The sequence below is a fragment of the Eublepharis macularius genome, chromosome 6 (assembly GCF_028583425.1).
Source record: "Eublepharis macularius isolate TG4126 chromosome 6, MPM_Emac_v1.0, whole genome shotgun sequence".
Lineage (NCBI taxonomy): Eukaryota > Metazoa > Chordata > Lepidosauria > Squamata > Eublepharidae > Eublepharis > Eublepharis macularius.
In genome coordinates, this window is record NC_072795.1 from 128,809,569 (window position 1) to 128,827,451 (window position 17,883).

Here is a 17,883-nt window from a genome sequence, read left to right on the forward strand (position 1 = left end):
GCATCAGTTCCCCTTGAGGAAATGGATGCTTGGGAGGGTGGACTCTCTGGCATTAACTCTGCCGAGATCCCTTCCCTCCCCAGGCTCTGAGATCTCCAGGAATTTTCCAACCTGGAGTCGGCAACCTTAGATTCAAGCGATAGCAGCGTCTCAAGCTGGCATAGCTGAGGAAGGGGCCGCTAAATCAATGGATTAACCAGCTCTCCAAGACTGATGTGAGCAGAAAGATTTTCGCTCCCTGTGTGATTAGTTGCTTGCTAAATGTTCGCAAAACGAAGTCTGAACATGTCACTTCACAACTCTCTCATCCAAGCCTAGCTTCAAAGGCAGGAAGTGAAATACTGGAAAGGGGGAAAATTGGGCCCATCAATCTTTCCATACAGTAGGAAGTTCTCTTGCCAAGATCCTCTCTGATTGACACGTGAGGATTTCCATACAAGGAATATCCCCCTACAAACACACACACGATTCTGGAGCTGAAATGCAGATCAAAAGTGGTGTCGGATCACAAGCTCAAAAACATCATCCTGTCAGGTCCTCGAGAAAAGACTGCGGTCTCAACAGCATAAACCAAGTTGCACACAATCTACTTGGGTGGGTTTCCAACTCTGGCCTGGAAAATTCCTGGCGATTTGGGATTGGTGTCTGTGGAGGATAGAGCTACCAGCCTCCAGGTAGTGGCTAGAGATCTCCTAGAATTACCACTGGTCTCCAGGCCGCAGAGATCGGTTCACTTGGAGAAAATGGCTACTTTGCGGGGTGGACTCTATGGAATTATGCCATGCCAAGGTCCTTTCCCTCCCCAAACCCCACTTCCTCCAGGTTTCTCCAGGTTTCACCCCCCCCCCCAGATCTCCAGGAATTTCCCAACATGGAGCTGGCAACCCTAGTGGAGGAGGAGGGATTTGGGGAGGGATTTCAACAAGAATCTATGGTATACTATAGAGTTTGCCCTCAAAGGTTGTGATTTCCTCCAGGGGAAATGATCTCTGTAGCCTGGAGATCAGCTGCAATTCTGAGAGAACTCCAGACCCCACCTAGAGGTTGGCAACCCTACAATCCGTCCTGCCATACACAGACAAGCCAACAGAACAGAGGTCGACACTTTCACAAATACACACATTCAAATGCTCACCCAGCCTCAGTTGATTAGCTTATGTACATTGTACTGCTACACAGACAGAATTGCCTATTACTTTGACAAAAGGGTCATTTGTGCCAACTAGGATTGCCAGCTCCAAGTTGGGAAATTCCTGGAGATCTGGAGGGTAAAACCTGGAGAAACCTGGAGAAAGTGGGGTTTGGGGAGGGAAAGGACCTTGGCATGGCATAATTCCATAGAGTCCACCCCCAAAGCAGCCAATTTCTCCAGGTGAACTGATCTCTGTGGCCTGGAGACCAGTTGTAATTCCGGAAGGTCTCCAGCCACTACCTGGAGGCTGGCAACCCTAGTGCCAACTGAATGGACAAGCAGCCCCCCACCCTCCACATATGCTCATTTATATGGGTTTACACACAGGGGCCACTTCAATCTAGGTGTAATGAACACACATCTTCAAGCATCTTTCATGGGGAAAGAACCACGCTAACATCCTGACCACAGGTCCCACCGACACAACACAACGTGTACACCTGCAAAATCAATACTCCTAGACCCCAAACCTTCCAGTCCAAGGCAGGGAGGCCTATAAAAGCAGTACGAAGGGAGACAGGGGAGCAAACCCAATCAGCACAAGGGTAGAACCCAGACCCAGTGTAAGAGCATGTGACGGAGCTGGAAATCCATATCCCAGCCCAGCTGTGGGACCACGTTCATTCAAGATCTTTAGCTACCAAAAAGAGCTCCCCGAATTTCCACAGTGAGGATTTTTCTGCATGGTGAGCAGCAGGCTTTTGTCCTCCCCCATGCATCCTTGCAAAGGTGGAAGCTGCGTGCCTGTGCTTGGCCTTGCAACCTTTTGTCCTGCGGGAAAAGACTGACATTCCCCGGCGAGCCCTCCCTGATGCTTACCTCTGGTTCTGGCACAGCAGCCCAGCACATGGCAGACATCCAACTTCCAGCGGAAACCTGGCAAGGTGACAGCACAGCAGTGGCAGAGGAGGAAGGTCCTCGCTCCGGGCATGAGACACATTCTGAGCCCCAGCCCCTGTCCCCAAACCTCCTCTGCTGAAAGCAACCACGCAGCCCTTTGCCGGCTGCCGGTTATCACCGCTGCACATCTGGCTTCAGCCCGACGGCTTGCTCAGCATTAATTATGACTTGTGCCAAAAGCATTTGAAATATCCAATGAAACCGTGGAGCTCCCCGGCTCCCTCCACAGCAGCACCGGAGGCAGACAGGTAGGGTCTTGCCTGTGCTTTGTGCTCCTCCCGACAGCAGCCAAGGTAAACAACAGCACAGCCTCAGGTTGCAAGTCTTAACAAAGGCCTCTCCCTGGAGCTCCATAAGAAATGTGGGTCCCGCTCGCTTATCAGATCTTTTTCTGATGATAGCTGTCATCGCAGGCTGGCTGCCTTACACTGCTCGCTCTGTCCTTTCCCAGTCGCCAGAGTATCCCCGCAGTTAAATTCCATGCATCAGCTGAGTTAGCCCCTCTTGAACTAAGCCAGGCGATCACCAGTTTGGCACATATCATCTGGAAGCTTCTCCACGGCTTCGGGGATCAGAAATGACAGGACGATCCCAATGGCCTTGGCAATGTCTACGGTTTTGCCAGATGGAACTCAATGGGATAGAGAAGGCCTGTATCCATTACCGAGACCAGAAGCCTTGCTGGGTGAAATACACCAGGATCTATCAAGTAGGCAGGAGTGGCCGAGAGTGCTGTCGAGTCATAGCTGACTTATGGGCCGTTTCCACTCACGTTGGATAATGCACTTTCAACGCACTTCAGCAATCCTTTGGAAATGGATTTTTTGTTTCACACATGAAAACACAGTTCCAAATGATGGCTAAATAGCATTGAAAGTGCATTATCCAACAAGTGTGGAAGCAGCCATGGCGACCCCTGCTGAGGTTTTCAAGGCAAGAGGTGTTAGAGGTGGAGTCACATTGTCTGCCTCTGCAACCCTGGTCATAACTGGAGGTCTCCCATCCAATTACTAACCAAGGCCGACCCTGCTTAGCTTCCAAGATCTGATGAGGTCCAGTTTACCTGGCCTATCCAGGTCATGGCACCAAACAGGGAAGACCATAGCTAACTATTCGCCGAGGCCATGCCATCCAAGCAGTTGTAAGGGTCTGGATTTCCCATTGCAGCGGCTCACATTGTCAAAGCTGACTTCCCATTCAAAAAACAGCTGGCCTGTTCGAAGACACATCCAGCTGTGCACGCTGTTCTCTTCCCACCCCACATATAGACATAGCTGTCTAGGCTTCCTAAACCAAGCAAGGAGTATCTTTGGCAACCTCTTCGTTTATTCAGTTTCTGAATACGTTATTTTGCATTGCATTTGCAAACCACTTTGATGCACAACCTGCGTGCATGAGTTGAACAAACTATCAGACCATCAGTCCACCAGGGGCAATATTGTATACTTGGATTGGCAGTCTCACATCAGCTACTGCCTGGTCCTTTTAACTGGAGGTCCCTGGGATTGAACCTAGGATTGACTCTTTGGCAGGATGGGGATTGCGATGCCAGGAACTGGACCTTCTACACGCCAAGCAGATCTCTACCACTGAGCAGTAGGCCCTCTCCCCTCAACGAGCTATCTTGGTAATATAAAATGATAAATTTGCATGCAAAGATCTGTAAATCTATATTCACCTTACGGATAAGCAAATCAGAAGAAACTTTCTTCTTTTAAGAAATCAAGAAATTAAAATGTGTATAAGATCACCGGTCGGCTTGTGTTGGTACCAATATTAGCATTACACAGTTACAGCTTGAAATATTCCCTTGAGGGTATATTAGAGCCCTTTAATGCAGATATTTGTTTCAGCTGATGAACGGATAGTTGAAATGACAGCCTGCGGGAGAAGCCCACCAAGCCTGTAACCCCCCAAGCATAGTGCAGGAGTCTGCAAGCTGGACTGCTGGTAAAGCTGGCAGAAAGGGGGGAAAGAAATGGGAACAGCAAACTGGGAATACCATCACCCCAATGAAACAAACGTCCTTGGGAAGTTTCAAGAAAAGGATGAACTAGAATCTCTCTGGGAGGCTTTCAGTATGTTGTAAGGGTTGGAAACAGCCAAATGGCTAGAATACATTGCATTATCTTCCTCTGGGCAGCAGGAAGATCAAAATGACCCAAGAAGGACATCATAAATACTCTGGACAGAGAAGCAGCTCTCTCCTCTCCTCTCCTCTCCTCTCCTCTCCTCTCCTCTCCTCTCCTCTCCTCTCCTCTCTGGAGCAGCTATTTGGAGAGATACAAGCCATGCAGGACTAACAGCGCAATCCTATGCAGGGTTACTCCAGTCTTAGCCCTCTGAAACCAATGGGTTTAGACTGGAGTAACTCTGCTTGGGATTGCACTGTTAGTCCTTACCTAGGGACTCAAGGGCCCAGAAGTGCAAACACATTCATTTCTAAATTATTTCTCTGGCTATACAGAACCGAATCAAAAGGATGTCAAAGAGCAGGAAAGAAATGAAAAACACTCAACCCTCCTCTTGCACCCTCCATGGATGCCACTCATGAATAGACATGGGCATGAACAGAACCCCCCCCCCCGAACATGGTGTTCATTGTTCGTTGCCATCCATGAACAATGAACACTGATGAACATGATCCTGTCATGAACATGTTAGTTGTTCGTTGTTCGTGGGGGCCAGCAGGATCTCCTCCAGCCATCAAGATCCCTACCACACCACTCCCAGAAACCTTACCTGAGCAGGCAGCAGGAAAGGTACCAATAATAAATAATAGCTTGGCCCAGAACCTGGCAGCAGCCCTGGAAGAGGTAGATCCCTATCCCACCACGCACAAAGAAAATTCAAGCTCCAATGCACTCACCCTGTCTCTCTAACAGCAGCTTTCTCACCCTTAAAGCCAGAGCTGGGAGCCCCCCTCCCCCCTGGTCTTTTCCTCTTGTAACAAATTTGGAGCTCCAGTCCACACTTGGAAGGAAGACCTGCCTATCAAGTTAAATTGGGCTTAGACTGGGGTTTCCAGGGCAACAGCAGGAGTTCAGACAATCCCTGCCTAAGTTGCCAAGGAAATTGATTGCAGGTGGCTTGACAAACAACAACGAACGAGGCTTGCAATGACCACCTGTTTGTTTAGAATGGGGCCTCACAAATAGCTTGTTCATAAACAGCAGATTGGGCTGTTTGTGTGTGTTTTTTAGTTCATGTTGCTGTTCATGCCCATCTCTACTTATGAACACAAGAAGCTGTCTTCTTCTGAATCAGACCTGTGGTCCATCATGGTCAGTATCGCCTACTCAGACTGGCAGCTGCTCTCCGGGCTCTCGGCAGAGGTCAGCTACTAACTGAGCCTTTTCGCTGGAGACGCTGGGATTGAACTTGGCACCTTGCCAAGGAGAGGCGCTGTCCCTGAGCCACTGCCTCTCCCCGAGGAGCTCAGGGAAGGACGGCACCCTGCTCTCCAGTCTTACCACTGAGGTTGTAAACATTAATTCCTATGCCTTGGATGAAAAGAACACACATTACTTTTTAAAGTATTAACAGCAGCTGATTCTGCCAGTACGCTCGGTAACAGTAACAGATATCCATGTTATACATCGGGAAGCCCAATTTGTAGGAAGGCATTCTTTCCCAAATTAGTCTGGACCCAGCCTCACCTACAATTGCAATCCCTCCAGTACAATACGAGGGCTTTATTATTCAAGCTGCACTTGCAAAATCCTCTTAGCCAACTTGGCCTTTTTTCCTGTTTACAAATTGCCAGCCTGAAGAGCCGGAGGCGGAAAAGCTGCATCGAAAACGGGAGCCAGATCTTTAAATGAAATTCTTCTGGGCTTATAATGAGCTCACTTCAAAGAGCTGGTGCCTTATCAGCCTGTCTGCTCAGTGCCTTGAAGTTAGGTTTCTAATGGTCTCCTCCTATGAGCAAGGACTGGAAAGACTGAGCGGATGACCACAATGGAAAAAATTTGTCCTGTTCTTTACTTGCTGGCAGTCACAAGGCCAAATCGTTCAAGAGATCTCTCCCAGCCCAGCCTGAACTCACCTGTGCCATAATTGGCATGGAAGGGCACTGCAGACAGGGCAGTGCGGGCACCAATCTTGCATTTTTCTTGCCAGCCATTGATCCTCAGGGCCCCAAGTTCCCAGTTAGACCCATGTCTAAGCTGGACCATTTCAGACTGCAGGCTGGGCTCATATGATGAAATGCTCCCTCACCCCCAAAACATTCCTTCCACATAGAAAGCTACCCCTGATACGCTCGGATGTTGTCTTGCCCTTAGAGATGGATGAAAACAGTGGCTGTATTTATTTACCTGATGGTTAACCAGGGCTCTCAGCCAGACATGCTCCCTATCAATATATCTAATTTTCAATATGGTCCCATCTGGGGATACTTAAATCCAGATACTGGAGCCAAGAGCAGACAAGATATCTTTCTGCAAACTGAAAAGAGCCCCCAGTTTGCGGAAAGTCTGAGACCTGAATATAAATAGATTAGGGGATTTTAAAACTTTAAAAAGAATAGAAATGGCCCGTGTATGGTTGAGAAATTGATGTCTTCTGAGATCTCAGTGGACACTGTGGGGGTTGCTAGGCAACCACAACAACATTGGGAGCCTTCAAACCCTGGTTTCTGTCAGTAAATGGCGGCGAGGGAGGGCCCTTTCCAGGATTATTTTGGCCTTTCAGTACATTCCTACTTCTCTCCATCCTGCACGAGAGAGAGGACTCATGGGGTCCAAGCTCAACAGCCAGCCCAACCACAGAACTTGCTACCATGCAGTTGGCACAACTCATTCAAATCTGGTGGTGGCTATCAGATGACTTGATGCTACACAACTCGTCTGGCCCCAGCAGCATCCTGTGCACAACTTGCATAACTTGACCATCACACAACTCAACTGAGTGGCTTGCTACTGCCTGACTTTTGCAACTTGGCCAGAATTTTCCCAGGGAGAGGCTGCCAGGAGGAGGGGAAGCTGAGAGTCAGTGTAGCTAGAGGGACAGACTAGCATCTGGGAGACTGAGGTTCAGATACCTGCTCTACCATGGAGGCTTGCTGGGTGGCCATAGGCCAGTCAGCCTAATGATGCAACTGGCTTTTGGTCTCCACTGGGGAGAAAGATGGGGTATAAATGAAGTAAATTAAGCTGGAAATTAGGAGACAAAAAAGTAAGGTTGGTTGTTAAGTGAGAAGGAGAGAAGGAAACTGGGAATGGGGACTGGATATGGGTTGGAGGGAGGGAAAAGGGGGGCAGGCGGCACTGGCTATGTCACACTCACAACATCACTTCTGGGTAAAACCTGGAAATAACACAGGGTAGCTCTACGAATTGCCAGAAACAATATGGTAAAGCTGATTCCTAGAGCTACCCTACGTTACTTCTGGGTTTTACCCGGAAGTGATGTTGCGACGTAGCAGATGTCGCTATTTTTTTTTTCATTCTCCCACTGCCTGGAGAAGGAGTTGTTGAGCTTCTAGTCAACCCCGAAGGAAGGCCGCCCCTCTCCTCCTGCAAAAGCCCAGCTTACTGAACTCTAAGACCAGAACAAAGCTCCCTCTCTGCTTTGCAAAAGAAGCTCATGGCTACGGTAAGTCCACGTCATCACTCTCACCCCCAATGCCTCCTAAGACCACGGCTGAGTAAGGCTATCGGTCTATCAAGTTCAGAATTGTCTTTGCTCTAACCAGTTAATATTCCTGGTAACAGGAATATACGCCTCAGAGGACACTTTGATTAGCAGTGAAACAGCTATTGATGGTCCCTGGCTCCAGGGAGGCCCGCCTGGCCTCGAGCAGAGACAGGGACTTCTCAGTCCTGGCCCCGACCTGGTGGAACTCTCTATTGAAACCAGAGCCTGGCAGGATCTGTTGTCCTTTTGCTGGGCCTGTAAGACAGAGATGTTCCACCAGGCATACGGCTGAGGCTGGGCGAGGCCGTCGGCCATGCAGGGGGAGGTAGTGGACCAATGAGTTTATCCCTCCCCATTAGATGTTTGCCACAACCCTGTTTTAATAGTTAATGGCACCCTGAGATAACATCTGTATTGCCTATGGGTCTATCCAAGTGAAGCTAAGCAAATAGCTATGTTGTGGTTGCTGCCATCTTGATATCTATTTATTATACTATAATCAACTAAGATTTTAAAAATGTTTTATGAATTTTTATGAATTTTTCTGGATTATTGTATCATTATTGTTGTATTGTTTTTAAATGATGTAATCCACCCTGAGCCCGCTTGCAGGGAGGGTGGAATAGAAATTTAATGAAATAAATAAATTCTATTTTGTGACATTAACGTCATTTAAACTTCTCTTAGGTCCTTATGCCCTTTATTTTTTAGGATGGATGGTAAAGGTAAAGGTAGTCCCCTGTGCAAGCACCGCCATTACTGACCCATGGGGAGACATCACATCACAATGTTTTCTTGGCAGACTTTTTACGGGGGGTGGGGGTGGGGGTTGCCATTGCCTCCCCCAGTCATCTATACTTTACCCCCAGGAAACTGGGTACTCATTTTACCGACCTCAGAAGGATGGAAGGCTGAGTCAACCTTCAGCAGGCTACCTGAACCCGGCTTCCGCCAGGATCAAACTCAGGTCGTGAGCAGAGCTTGGGCTGCAGTACTGCAGCTTACCACTCTGCGCCACAGGGCTGCTTTAAAAGAAAACTTTTTCCTGTTAAAGATTCATAAAAGAAGACAAGAAGAATTAAAAAGCAAACAAGCAAAGGAAAGCCTGGGGGAGAATAAAAAGAAGGAAAGTCTGAAGGGGGAATGGAGCCACATACTGAAAGCCAAGCTACAAGTGATGAATGACACTTGAACAGCAAGTGAACAGACTCACGTGTATTCCTCCCTGTTCCCTTGCACTCCACTTGCCCTCCACTTGATCACGTAGTGGAGCACAAGGGAACAGGGAGGAATACACGCGAGTCTGTTCACTTGCCGTTCAAGTGTCATTCGTCACTTGTAGCTTGGCTCAGAGTATAGACAGCCTGGGTGCCTACCAGTCCTCTTGATCTCCCAGTGGTTGTGTGGCTGCTATTGCAGCTGCAGACACCACTTTCATTTGAATGAGGGCAGCCAGTAAACAGCTCTGTCTGACAAACCCCCCCCCTTTCTGAAAAGCTCAGCAGGAGCCAAGAGAAGTGCTTGCAAGCAGCACAGCACCCACAGGTGTCAGCTTGGGGAACCCTGATCTCAATATTCCTTTGCTATGATAATAACTGGCAACCGTTTTGGATTGGCAGCATGTTCTTACACGGACAGTTTTGCAATAACCTGATGGAATCCTGTTCCGGCTTTGAGTCATCCAGTGCCGAACACAACAGACCTGGTTATCAGCTCACATCTGATTACCGCAGTTCAGAGCTGGCTGTCAAACATGTTTGCTGAAAAATTCATGGCAGAAAAGAAGGATCCTTCATCACCCACCGGTTCAGTTCAATTTGTCGTCTGCTTGCTAGGCGTGGTCTTTGAAGGTGAACATTCAACAGAGCTAATCTGGGCCAAGGAGCTCAAACATTTTCCAATATAGCAGCACGTGGAAGACAACATGCTGCTTCGCTGCAGCTGCTTCCTTCTAGGATGCCAACTCCAGATTGGGAAATTCCTGGAGATTTGAAGGCGGTGTCATGTATGTCTGTACCCATTCATCCATGCCAATTTTGATTCTAATTCTGATGCTTCGTCCAGTTGTTGTAAACATGATCTTGGTGTAACTCAATTTCCTTTTCTTAGTGTGCTAACTGTTTCTCAGGCTTTCACAGGTGGTTATCGGACTCCAGTGTTTATGACCTTGTATTTCCTCTCAGATTATGATATGTCTTTCATCCTAGCAACGCATCGTGATATCACAAATATGTAAAATGTTCTCACAAAGGAAGAGCGGCAAAAGATTGTTTATAATTGGGAGGGGGAGGAAAAAGTGAACTAGAAAAGAGATGTATCTTTCACATGTTGTCATTCCTGTCAATCTCTCGTCAAGTTGCTTAGACGCTTGTCTTACTCCTAAGTAGACCTATGGACCTGAATATGGAAATGATCTGATTTCTGAATAAAATCCATTTGACTAAGTATGTGTGTCTTACTGTAAATGGGACGGAGATTTGTCTGCTATATCCTGTCATCCATAGCCTGACAGGTGGAACCTGGGGAGGGTGGAATTGGGGGAGGGTCCTCAGCACAGTATAATGTCACAGAGTCCACCTGCCAAAGCAGCCATTTTCTCCAGGGGAAGTGATCTCTGTAGTCCTGGCATCTGAAGAAGTGATCTGTGGCTCAGGAAAGCTCATACCCAACCATAAATTCTGTGAGTCTTCTAGGTGCTACTGGACTCTTGCTCTTTTCTACTGCTACAGACCAACTAACATGGCTACCCATCTTGATTGAACTTGGAGATCAGCTGTAGTTACAGATCTCTTGCCCCCACCGGGAGGTTAAACCCAAAACAAAGGAGCTGCGCTGGGAATATAGAACATACAACCAATACAACCTGCCCGGAGTAAACAATCACAAAATAATTCCAAATTATTGGTAATTTTATACATTTAAAGTGGAACAGTGCTCAATAATAAATACAATCATGCCTATTTCCTAATCACCTCAACCACCCCATCTGCTACTGCTGTCTGCAAGAGTTAAAAGACACATCATTAAAAAGCAAGCAAAAATAAAAAAGATTTCACTTACTGATAAGAGACATACTTCTTAGGTACTGTCTCCATATCCCGTATGGAGGCATCACGGTATGATGGTTAATGGCTGCTGAGCTGGGCCTGTTAAAGATGGGCCAAACTGCAGGTTCTTCTGTGCTCAACAATGCCACTTTAATACCCCATCTGTGACCCTGGGGGTGATGTGCCTTCCCTGACGAATACGAAAATTCTGTACACTGACTATATAGGTACCTAAGCAGCCAGACTGCAACACATAAGTGGCAAACATAGCTTATTCACCAAGGCATGACCTGGCCATGGGCCTGAACAGCCAGTGGCTACTGCATTGGTGTAAACAGGGCTTTTTTCTGGGAAAAGAGGCGGTGGAACTCAGTGGATTGCCCTCTGAGAAAATGGTCACATGGCTGGTGGCCCCGCCCCTTGATCTCCAGACAGAGGGCAATCTAAACTCCCCTCTGTCTGGAGATCAGGGGGCGGGGCCACCAGCCATGTGACCATTTTCAAGAAGTTCCGGAACTCCGTTCCACCGTGTTCCAGCTGAAAAAAAGCCCTGGGTGTAAAGTTGCTCAGTGCAGTTTTGGAACCAAAATTCAGATAAGACTATTGAGGCAAACAGGTAAGTGGATTCCAGTGGCATATAAACAAGCAGGTTGACTGTGGTCTATGGTTGTTGGGGGTTTTCCGGGCTGTATTGCCGTGGTCTTGGCATTGTAGTTGCCAAGACCACGGCAATACAGCCCGGAAAACCCCCAACAACCATCGTTCTCCGGCCGTGAAAGCCTTCGACAATACATTGACTGTGGTCTGTCTGATGGCTGTCATGATCACATGGAAGTTCTCAGTATTCGGAACAAGCTGGATTTAGGAGAGGTGCCTCACTTCTTGATCACTGTCTGATATTGCCAGAGGAGTTTGTCGTGTTAGTGCAAAATAGTAAAGAGTCCAGTAGCACCTTTAAAACTAACCAACTTATTTGTAGCATAAGCTTTTGAGAACCACAGCTCTCTTTGTCAGATACATCTGACAAAGAGACCTGTGGTTCTCGAAAGCTTATGCTACAAATAAGTTGGTTAGTCTTAAAGGTGCTACTGGACTCTTTATTATCTTATATTGCGGAGAAGAATTCCTCATTCTCAGGAGGTCGCATATATGCAGTTTTTATGGACCAGAACGATGTTAGATAAAAGGCTTCTTTGGCTCATTTTAAGCTGTATGAGAACACTACTGCAGAAATTCGCTGTGGCCCCAAAGGGCAACTTACCGGTAATGTTCACCTTTCTAAGGGTGTTAAGCAAGATTTGCCTTTTAGCCCCTCTGAAGATCCCTTGCATACAAAAATCAGAACTCCACGCACCTACGTTAGCTGGATTGGATACGAAATTCCAGTCCTTCTCTATGCAGATGATACAAGGGCTGCTGTCCAGGACTGAAGCGGGTCTACGCAAGATACTAAATGTATTTGTTCTCAAGAGTGACTTTCCATAAATTATAATAAATCAAACATTATGGTCTTTAAAAAAAAATCCTCTTCAAGCCATAGGACATGGACTTTTAAGGGAGGACAAAGAGAGAAGGTAACTCAGTTTAAGTACTACGGAGTGGTATTTAGCCATAATCTGTCCTGGAAACCTCATATTAATATGGCAACGGAAATTGCTAGAACCAACTCAAAAGCTCTTCTAAGGTTCTACTAGAGATGGGCACGAACCAAAATATGAACCAAAATTAAGCACGAACCAGGCCGGTTTGTGGTTCACGAACTACAGTTCATCAGATCCCATTTCTGACAAACCGCCACGAACTTTAGGCTAGTTTGGTTTGGTTCATTTTTTGATTCGTCACTGCAGACAGTCTGGTGCCAATCAATCAGTTTCCTAGGCAACAGGGGATGGACTTCCTGCAGACCTTCTGCTGACCCGGAAGTGATCTTCTGCTGACCCGGAAGTGATGATTTTTTGACCTGGATGTGATGTTTTCATGAACCAAACGAACTGGTTCGCGAAGCAGGGGCCAGTTTGTGAAAGTTCGTGGCTCATGAAATTTGACGAACCACGAACCATATGGTTCGGGTTTTTTCTGGTTCGTGACCATCTCTAGGTTCCACTACTCAAAAGGTGGTCACAATGGCTATCACAGCCTTCAATGCTAAAATAATTCCTCAGAGTTTGTTTGGGGCTGCTATACGGATAAAGGAAGTTACCAAATCCTTAGACTACATACTCCATTGGTTTTTATGTCGAACGGCGGGAGTGCCTAACTGTGTTGCTGGACCTGTGCTTAGAGCAGAATTTGCACAATGCTCATTGGAGGCCAGGGCCTGGCTCGTTGCCTTCAAATTTAGGATGAAGGCCTACTATTTGGCACCTAACGCCCAAGAAGATCTCTTGGTGTGGTGGTTAAGAGCGTGAGACTCTAATCTGGAGAAATGGGTTTGATTCCCCACTCTGCTTGAAGCCAGCTGGGTGACCTTGGGTCAGTCACAGCTTCTAGGAGCTCTTTCAGCCCCACCCACCTCACAGGGTGATTGTTGTGGGGATAATAATAACATACCTTGTAAACTGGTGGGTGTTAAGTTGTCCTGAAGGATGGTATATAAATCTATCATTATCATTATCATTATCATTATCATTATCATTATCATTATCATTATCATTATCATTATCATTATCATTATCATTATCATTATCATTATCATTATCATTAAAGGAAGACAGCCATAGACGCATATGAGGAAGATATATAGATTACAAACTTACCCTGTTTGGTCTTTCACCACCAATGCTCAAGAATATAAACTCCAATGAAGCAATGAAACTGATTAGGTCGAGGGTGATCAATCTAGACCAGGCCAGCACTCTAGCCCACGCGAGACGAGTAAGCTCCACCCTTTCACTTGGGATCTAACAATATTAAACTCCCTTAAACAACACTGATGCAGAGGAGTTAGCCGTGTTAGTCTGTAGTAGCAAAATCAAAGAGTCCGGTAGCACCTTTAAGACTAATCAACTTTATTATAGCATAAGCATTCGAGAATCACAGTTCTCTTCGTCAGATGCATGGAGGGCGAGAAGAAACTGGTCAAATATAGAAGAGGAGAGGGGAGGGAGGAGTAGATGCAAACAGCTGCTTCTGATATGAAGATCAGTTTGCTTCTATCTCATTATCAGAAGTAACTGATTTCCTTAAGAGAAGCAAACTGATCTCCATATCAGAAGCAGTTGCATTACTTAGAAATGAATGGGAGAAGCCTGTATTTATCGTTCCCTACCTGTTTTATGCATATTCAATGCACTGGGTTTTAAAAAATATATATATTTATATATTTTATTTTGAATACATATTTTATGTAATTTATATATTATCTCTGCTCTTATACCCTATTAAGATGCTGATTTATAATGATTTTGTTGAACTGATTCTGTATTTATGTACTACTGTAGGTTGTTTTAAATTGGAGATATGTGTGCTCTAATTTCTGAGCTTGAGACCTTTGGTCAAATGAGCCAACAAATAAAGGAAAGGAACCATAGGTAAGCAATGAAAGGAACAAGGTTTCAGATTTTAAAAAATGGAAAATGATGTTCTAAGTAAATAAGTATAAAGTGACCACAGTAAAGTTATACACCCCACCCTTGAAAATCCCAGTTCCATATATGCATTGGTCTGCATTGACAGTCTACACTGACAGTTTTCAAGAAGAGGCTGGATGAATACTTGTCAGAGATGCTTTAGGCTGATCCTGCACTGGGCAGGGGGTTGGACTAGATGGTCTGTATGGCCCCTTCTATGGTTCTATGATTCTATTCTATGATACATCAAGAAATTGATCTTGGGGTTATGGGACACAGCACTATGGAAAAGCTGACAGTGTGCAATGGTGACAAAAAGAGACAACCCCATGTTAGGGAGCGGAATAAAGATATAACAGACAGCATCATACTGCCTATATAAATGTAGAACAGCTACATCTACAGTAGGATGTACAGTTCTTTTCACCCTATTCCAAAAAGCATCTGGGAAAAAGATTCAGACAAGGGCAAAAAAATATGATCAAAGGGTTGGGGCATCTTTACCTGGAAGAAAAGTTAAAATATTTGCGACTTTGTGCTTTGCAGTGGGGAGGAGGTGATTAAGAAGAGACGTGGTAGAAGTTTATAAAATAAGGCACGGGGCAGAGAAAGTTTACAGAGTTTCTCCTTAAATACTAGAATTCAGGAAAGGTGCTCAGCAAAGTTGATGGGCAGTAGATTTAAGAGAGGTACTTATTCAGGCAATTGGTTTATGGAACTTGCTGCCCCATGATAAGGTGGTGGGCCTCTGCCAAGAGAGCTTTAAAAGGCTATTAAGACGAATGCAGGGAGAGCTGATCTACCAATGGCTCAGCCAAAGAAGCAAACTGGAATTTCATATTCAGAGAGAATATGCCAACGGAAAACCAGGTGCAGTGTGTGTACATATGTTCGACCAACAGGGTACTTAAAAGAGAATATATTGCTCCCCCTGCCCCCGCATCACCTCCTTCTTCGTTTTCTGTATGATATGCAAATAAGGGAATGTGCCAGTCCTTTTTCACTTTCACTGGGAGAGGGCTCCTTGGAAAGAAACATTCTGTGCTAAATAAGAACTCAGGGCCAAGCTACACATGACGAATGACACTTGAACGGCAAGTGGATTGAGTGGAGGGCAAGTGAACAGGGAGAAATACACTTGCTGTTCAAGTGTCATTCGTCATGTGTAGCTTGGCCCTCAGACTTCTGCTGCAGAGAGCTTTCTTCACTCCATTCCCAGATGGTAGTCCTGGCCACACACACGCTGGCGGTGGAGAGTCCCACAGTCTTAACTGCATTGCAATAAAGACCAGCATGAGGACCTAAGAGAAGCCTTAGCCTGATCCTGAGAAAGCAACTCAAGCATGAGTATCACAGGAGTATGGTTTACCTTGTCGGAAGCAGTTTAGGTTATGCACATGAGAGCGATGAGCAGTACCTCTACAGATGGGTGTCCCAATAACCCGCTGGATAGCTTTCACCCAATCCTCCATTTCATTCTGGGAGCTGGCCATGAGCAAGAAGGCTTCCTGGCCGAAGGGCATCTTATCATGGTCTCCTGTGCCGCCTGGAAAGAAGACACATCTCAGTTACTGAATGAATGAAATCCTGCCCTTCAGTCAGAGTTGACTTATGGAGACCCCCTGGTGGGGTTTTCATGCCAAGAGACCAACAGAGGTGGTTTGCCATTGCCTGCCTCTGCAACCCTGGTCTTCATGGGAGGTCTCCCATCCAATTCCTAACCAAGGCCGATCCTGCTTAGCTTCTGAGATCTGACGAGATCAGGCTCTCTTGGGCTATGCATGTCAGGGACCTCAGTTACTAAGTAAGTACAAAACTTTACCGTCTCTCTAGCAGGCTGTCAATACAGTAAATGCAATGGCAACAGAGAGACACCATGTGCAAGAGTGTCAGGTACCTGCTCTTCTTGGCCACAAGTTCTTCCCACAGCCATAGAAACCTGGGAGGGCTCTACAGGGAATCAGTGGCTTTGCACATGTTTAAAAGCATTCTCCTGTAGCCATAGGCTGAGGTGATAGATGACAGAGAAGCTGCAGCTCTAAGGGCTGATTTCCACATTACCTTTATGAAAATATAACCCTTGTGGTATCTACAAGACTATCACATTTATCGAAGCATAAGCTTTATGTGAGCTAGAGCCCACTACATCAGATACATTTGGTTGGTGGAGAGATTTATACCCAGGGCTAAAAACAGCAAGAGAGCATTCAAGGGGAGGATGGGACAGTTATTTTTTATAGACAGAGTGGCTAGTAGGTGCAGCAAAGGAAAATAAGGTAATGTGGAGCTTGCTTTATCTTTAGAGGAGAAATATGAGCCTTTTGTTGCAAGGAACTTCACTTAGGATAGGAAAGAAGAGAGAACATTTTAAGCGATCTATCAAAGCTAGGATGGAGATTTATTTATGTCATTTATAGTCCACTTTTCTCACTGAGACTCAAGGCGGATTACGTAGTGTGAGATTAGTACAATCAGTAGCAAGGACATTTCCATAAACAATGGCATAGGGTAAATAAATACAAGTTTGCAAAGACAACATTAGCAAGGATCCAATACAGAGTTGAAGAAATGCTGAAACAAAACATAAGCAATTCTAGGACTGACATTAGATAATGTGAAGCACAGGTAGTATATAGGAGTACATGTTCAAAGCAACATATAATATGCAAGGCAACATAATGGTGGAGTCTATGGTCCCTAACTCATTAGCGAAGCATCTGAGCCCCGCTCCCTACAGTACTTCCCTCCTATCGGAGTAAAAAAGCCTTTTTGAATAATTCAATTTTGCATCATTTGTGAAAAGACAGGAGAGTAGGGGCTCTTCACGGGGTAGGGGCCACCCACAGAGAAAGCCCGTGTACGGGTGGCTGTTGATTTCACCCATGTGCAGGCTGGCACCTGCAAGAGACCCTGTTCAGGTGAGCAAAGCTGTCGCGGAGGGACATAAGGCGATCCCGTAGGGATTCTGGGCCAAGGCTGTGAAGAGCTTTGTATGTGATAACCAATACCTTGAACTGAGCACGGTAATTAATGGGTAGCCAATGGAGTGACTGCAGGATGGGAGTGATGTTCATGCTCCTGCTTGCACCTGCTAACAGTCAAGCTGCAGCATTTTGGACCGCTTGGAGTCTCCTAGTTAACTTAGATGGGAGACCTATGTAGAGTGCATTACAATAGCCAAGGCTTGATGTTACCATAGCATGGATCCAGGTGGCCAGGTCAGCTGTGTTGAGATAAGGAGCCATCTTCCAGGCTAGAGGGAAACATTCCCTGCCCTCATGGTTCCAAGATGGAGGTGGGGCGGAAAGGGAAGATAGAAGAAGAAAGGAAGTGCCAACAAGCAGCAATCTACACTACAAAGGGACAATGGAAAGGAGCAAGGCTTTTTTCTGGGAAAAGAGGTGGTGGAACTCAGTGGGTTGCCCTCGGAGAAAATGGTCACATGGCTGGTGGCCCCGCCCCCTGATCTCCAGACAGAGGAGAGTTGAGATTGCCCTCCGCGCTGCTGAGCGGTACGGAGGTCATTCTAAACTCC

General features: G+C 46.2%; 1 protein-coding gene across 1 annotated transcript in view; it reads right to left on the reverse strand.

The window, feature by feature from the left end:
• ARHGAP22 (Rho GTPase activating protein 22) overlaps nucleotides 1-17,883 on the reverse strand; it is a 63,137-nt gene that overhangs the window by 21,559 nt on the left and 23,695 nt on the right. The window contains exon 4 of the mRNA XM_054983966.1: nucleotides 15,766-15,894. Within this exon, the coding sequence (XP_054839941.1) occupies nucleotides 15,766-15,894 (129 nt within the window). The remainder of the gene's footprint in view (nucleotides 1-15,765; nucleotides 15,895-17,883) is intronic.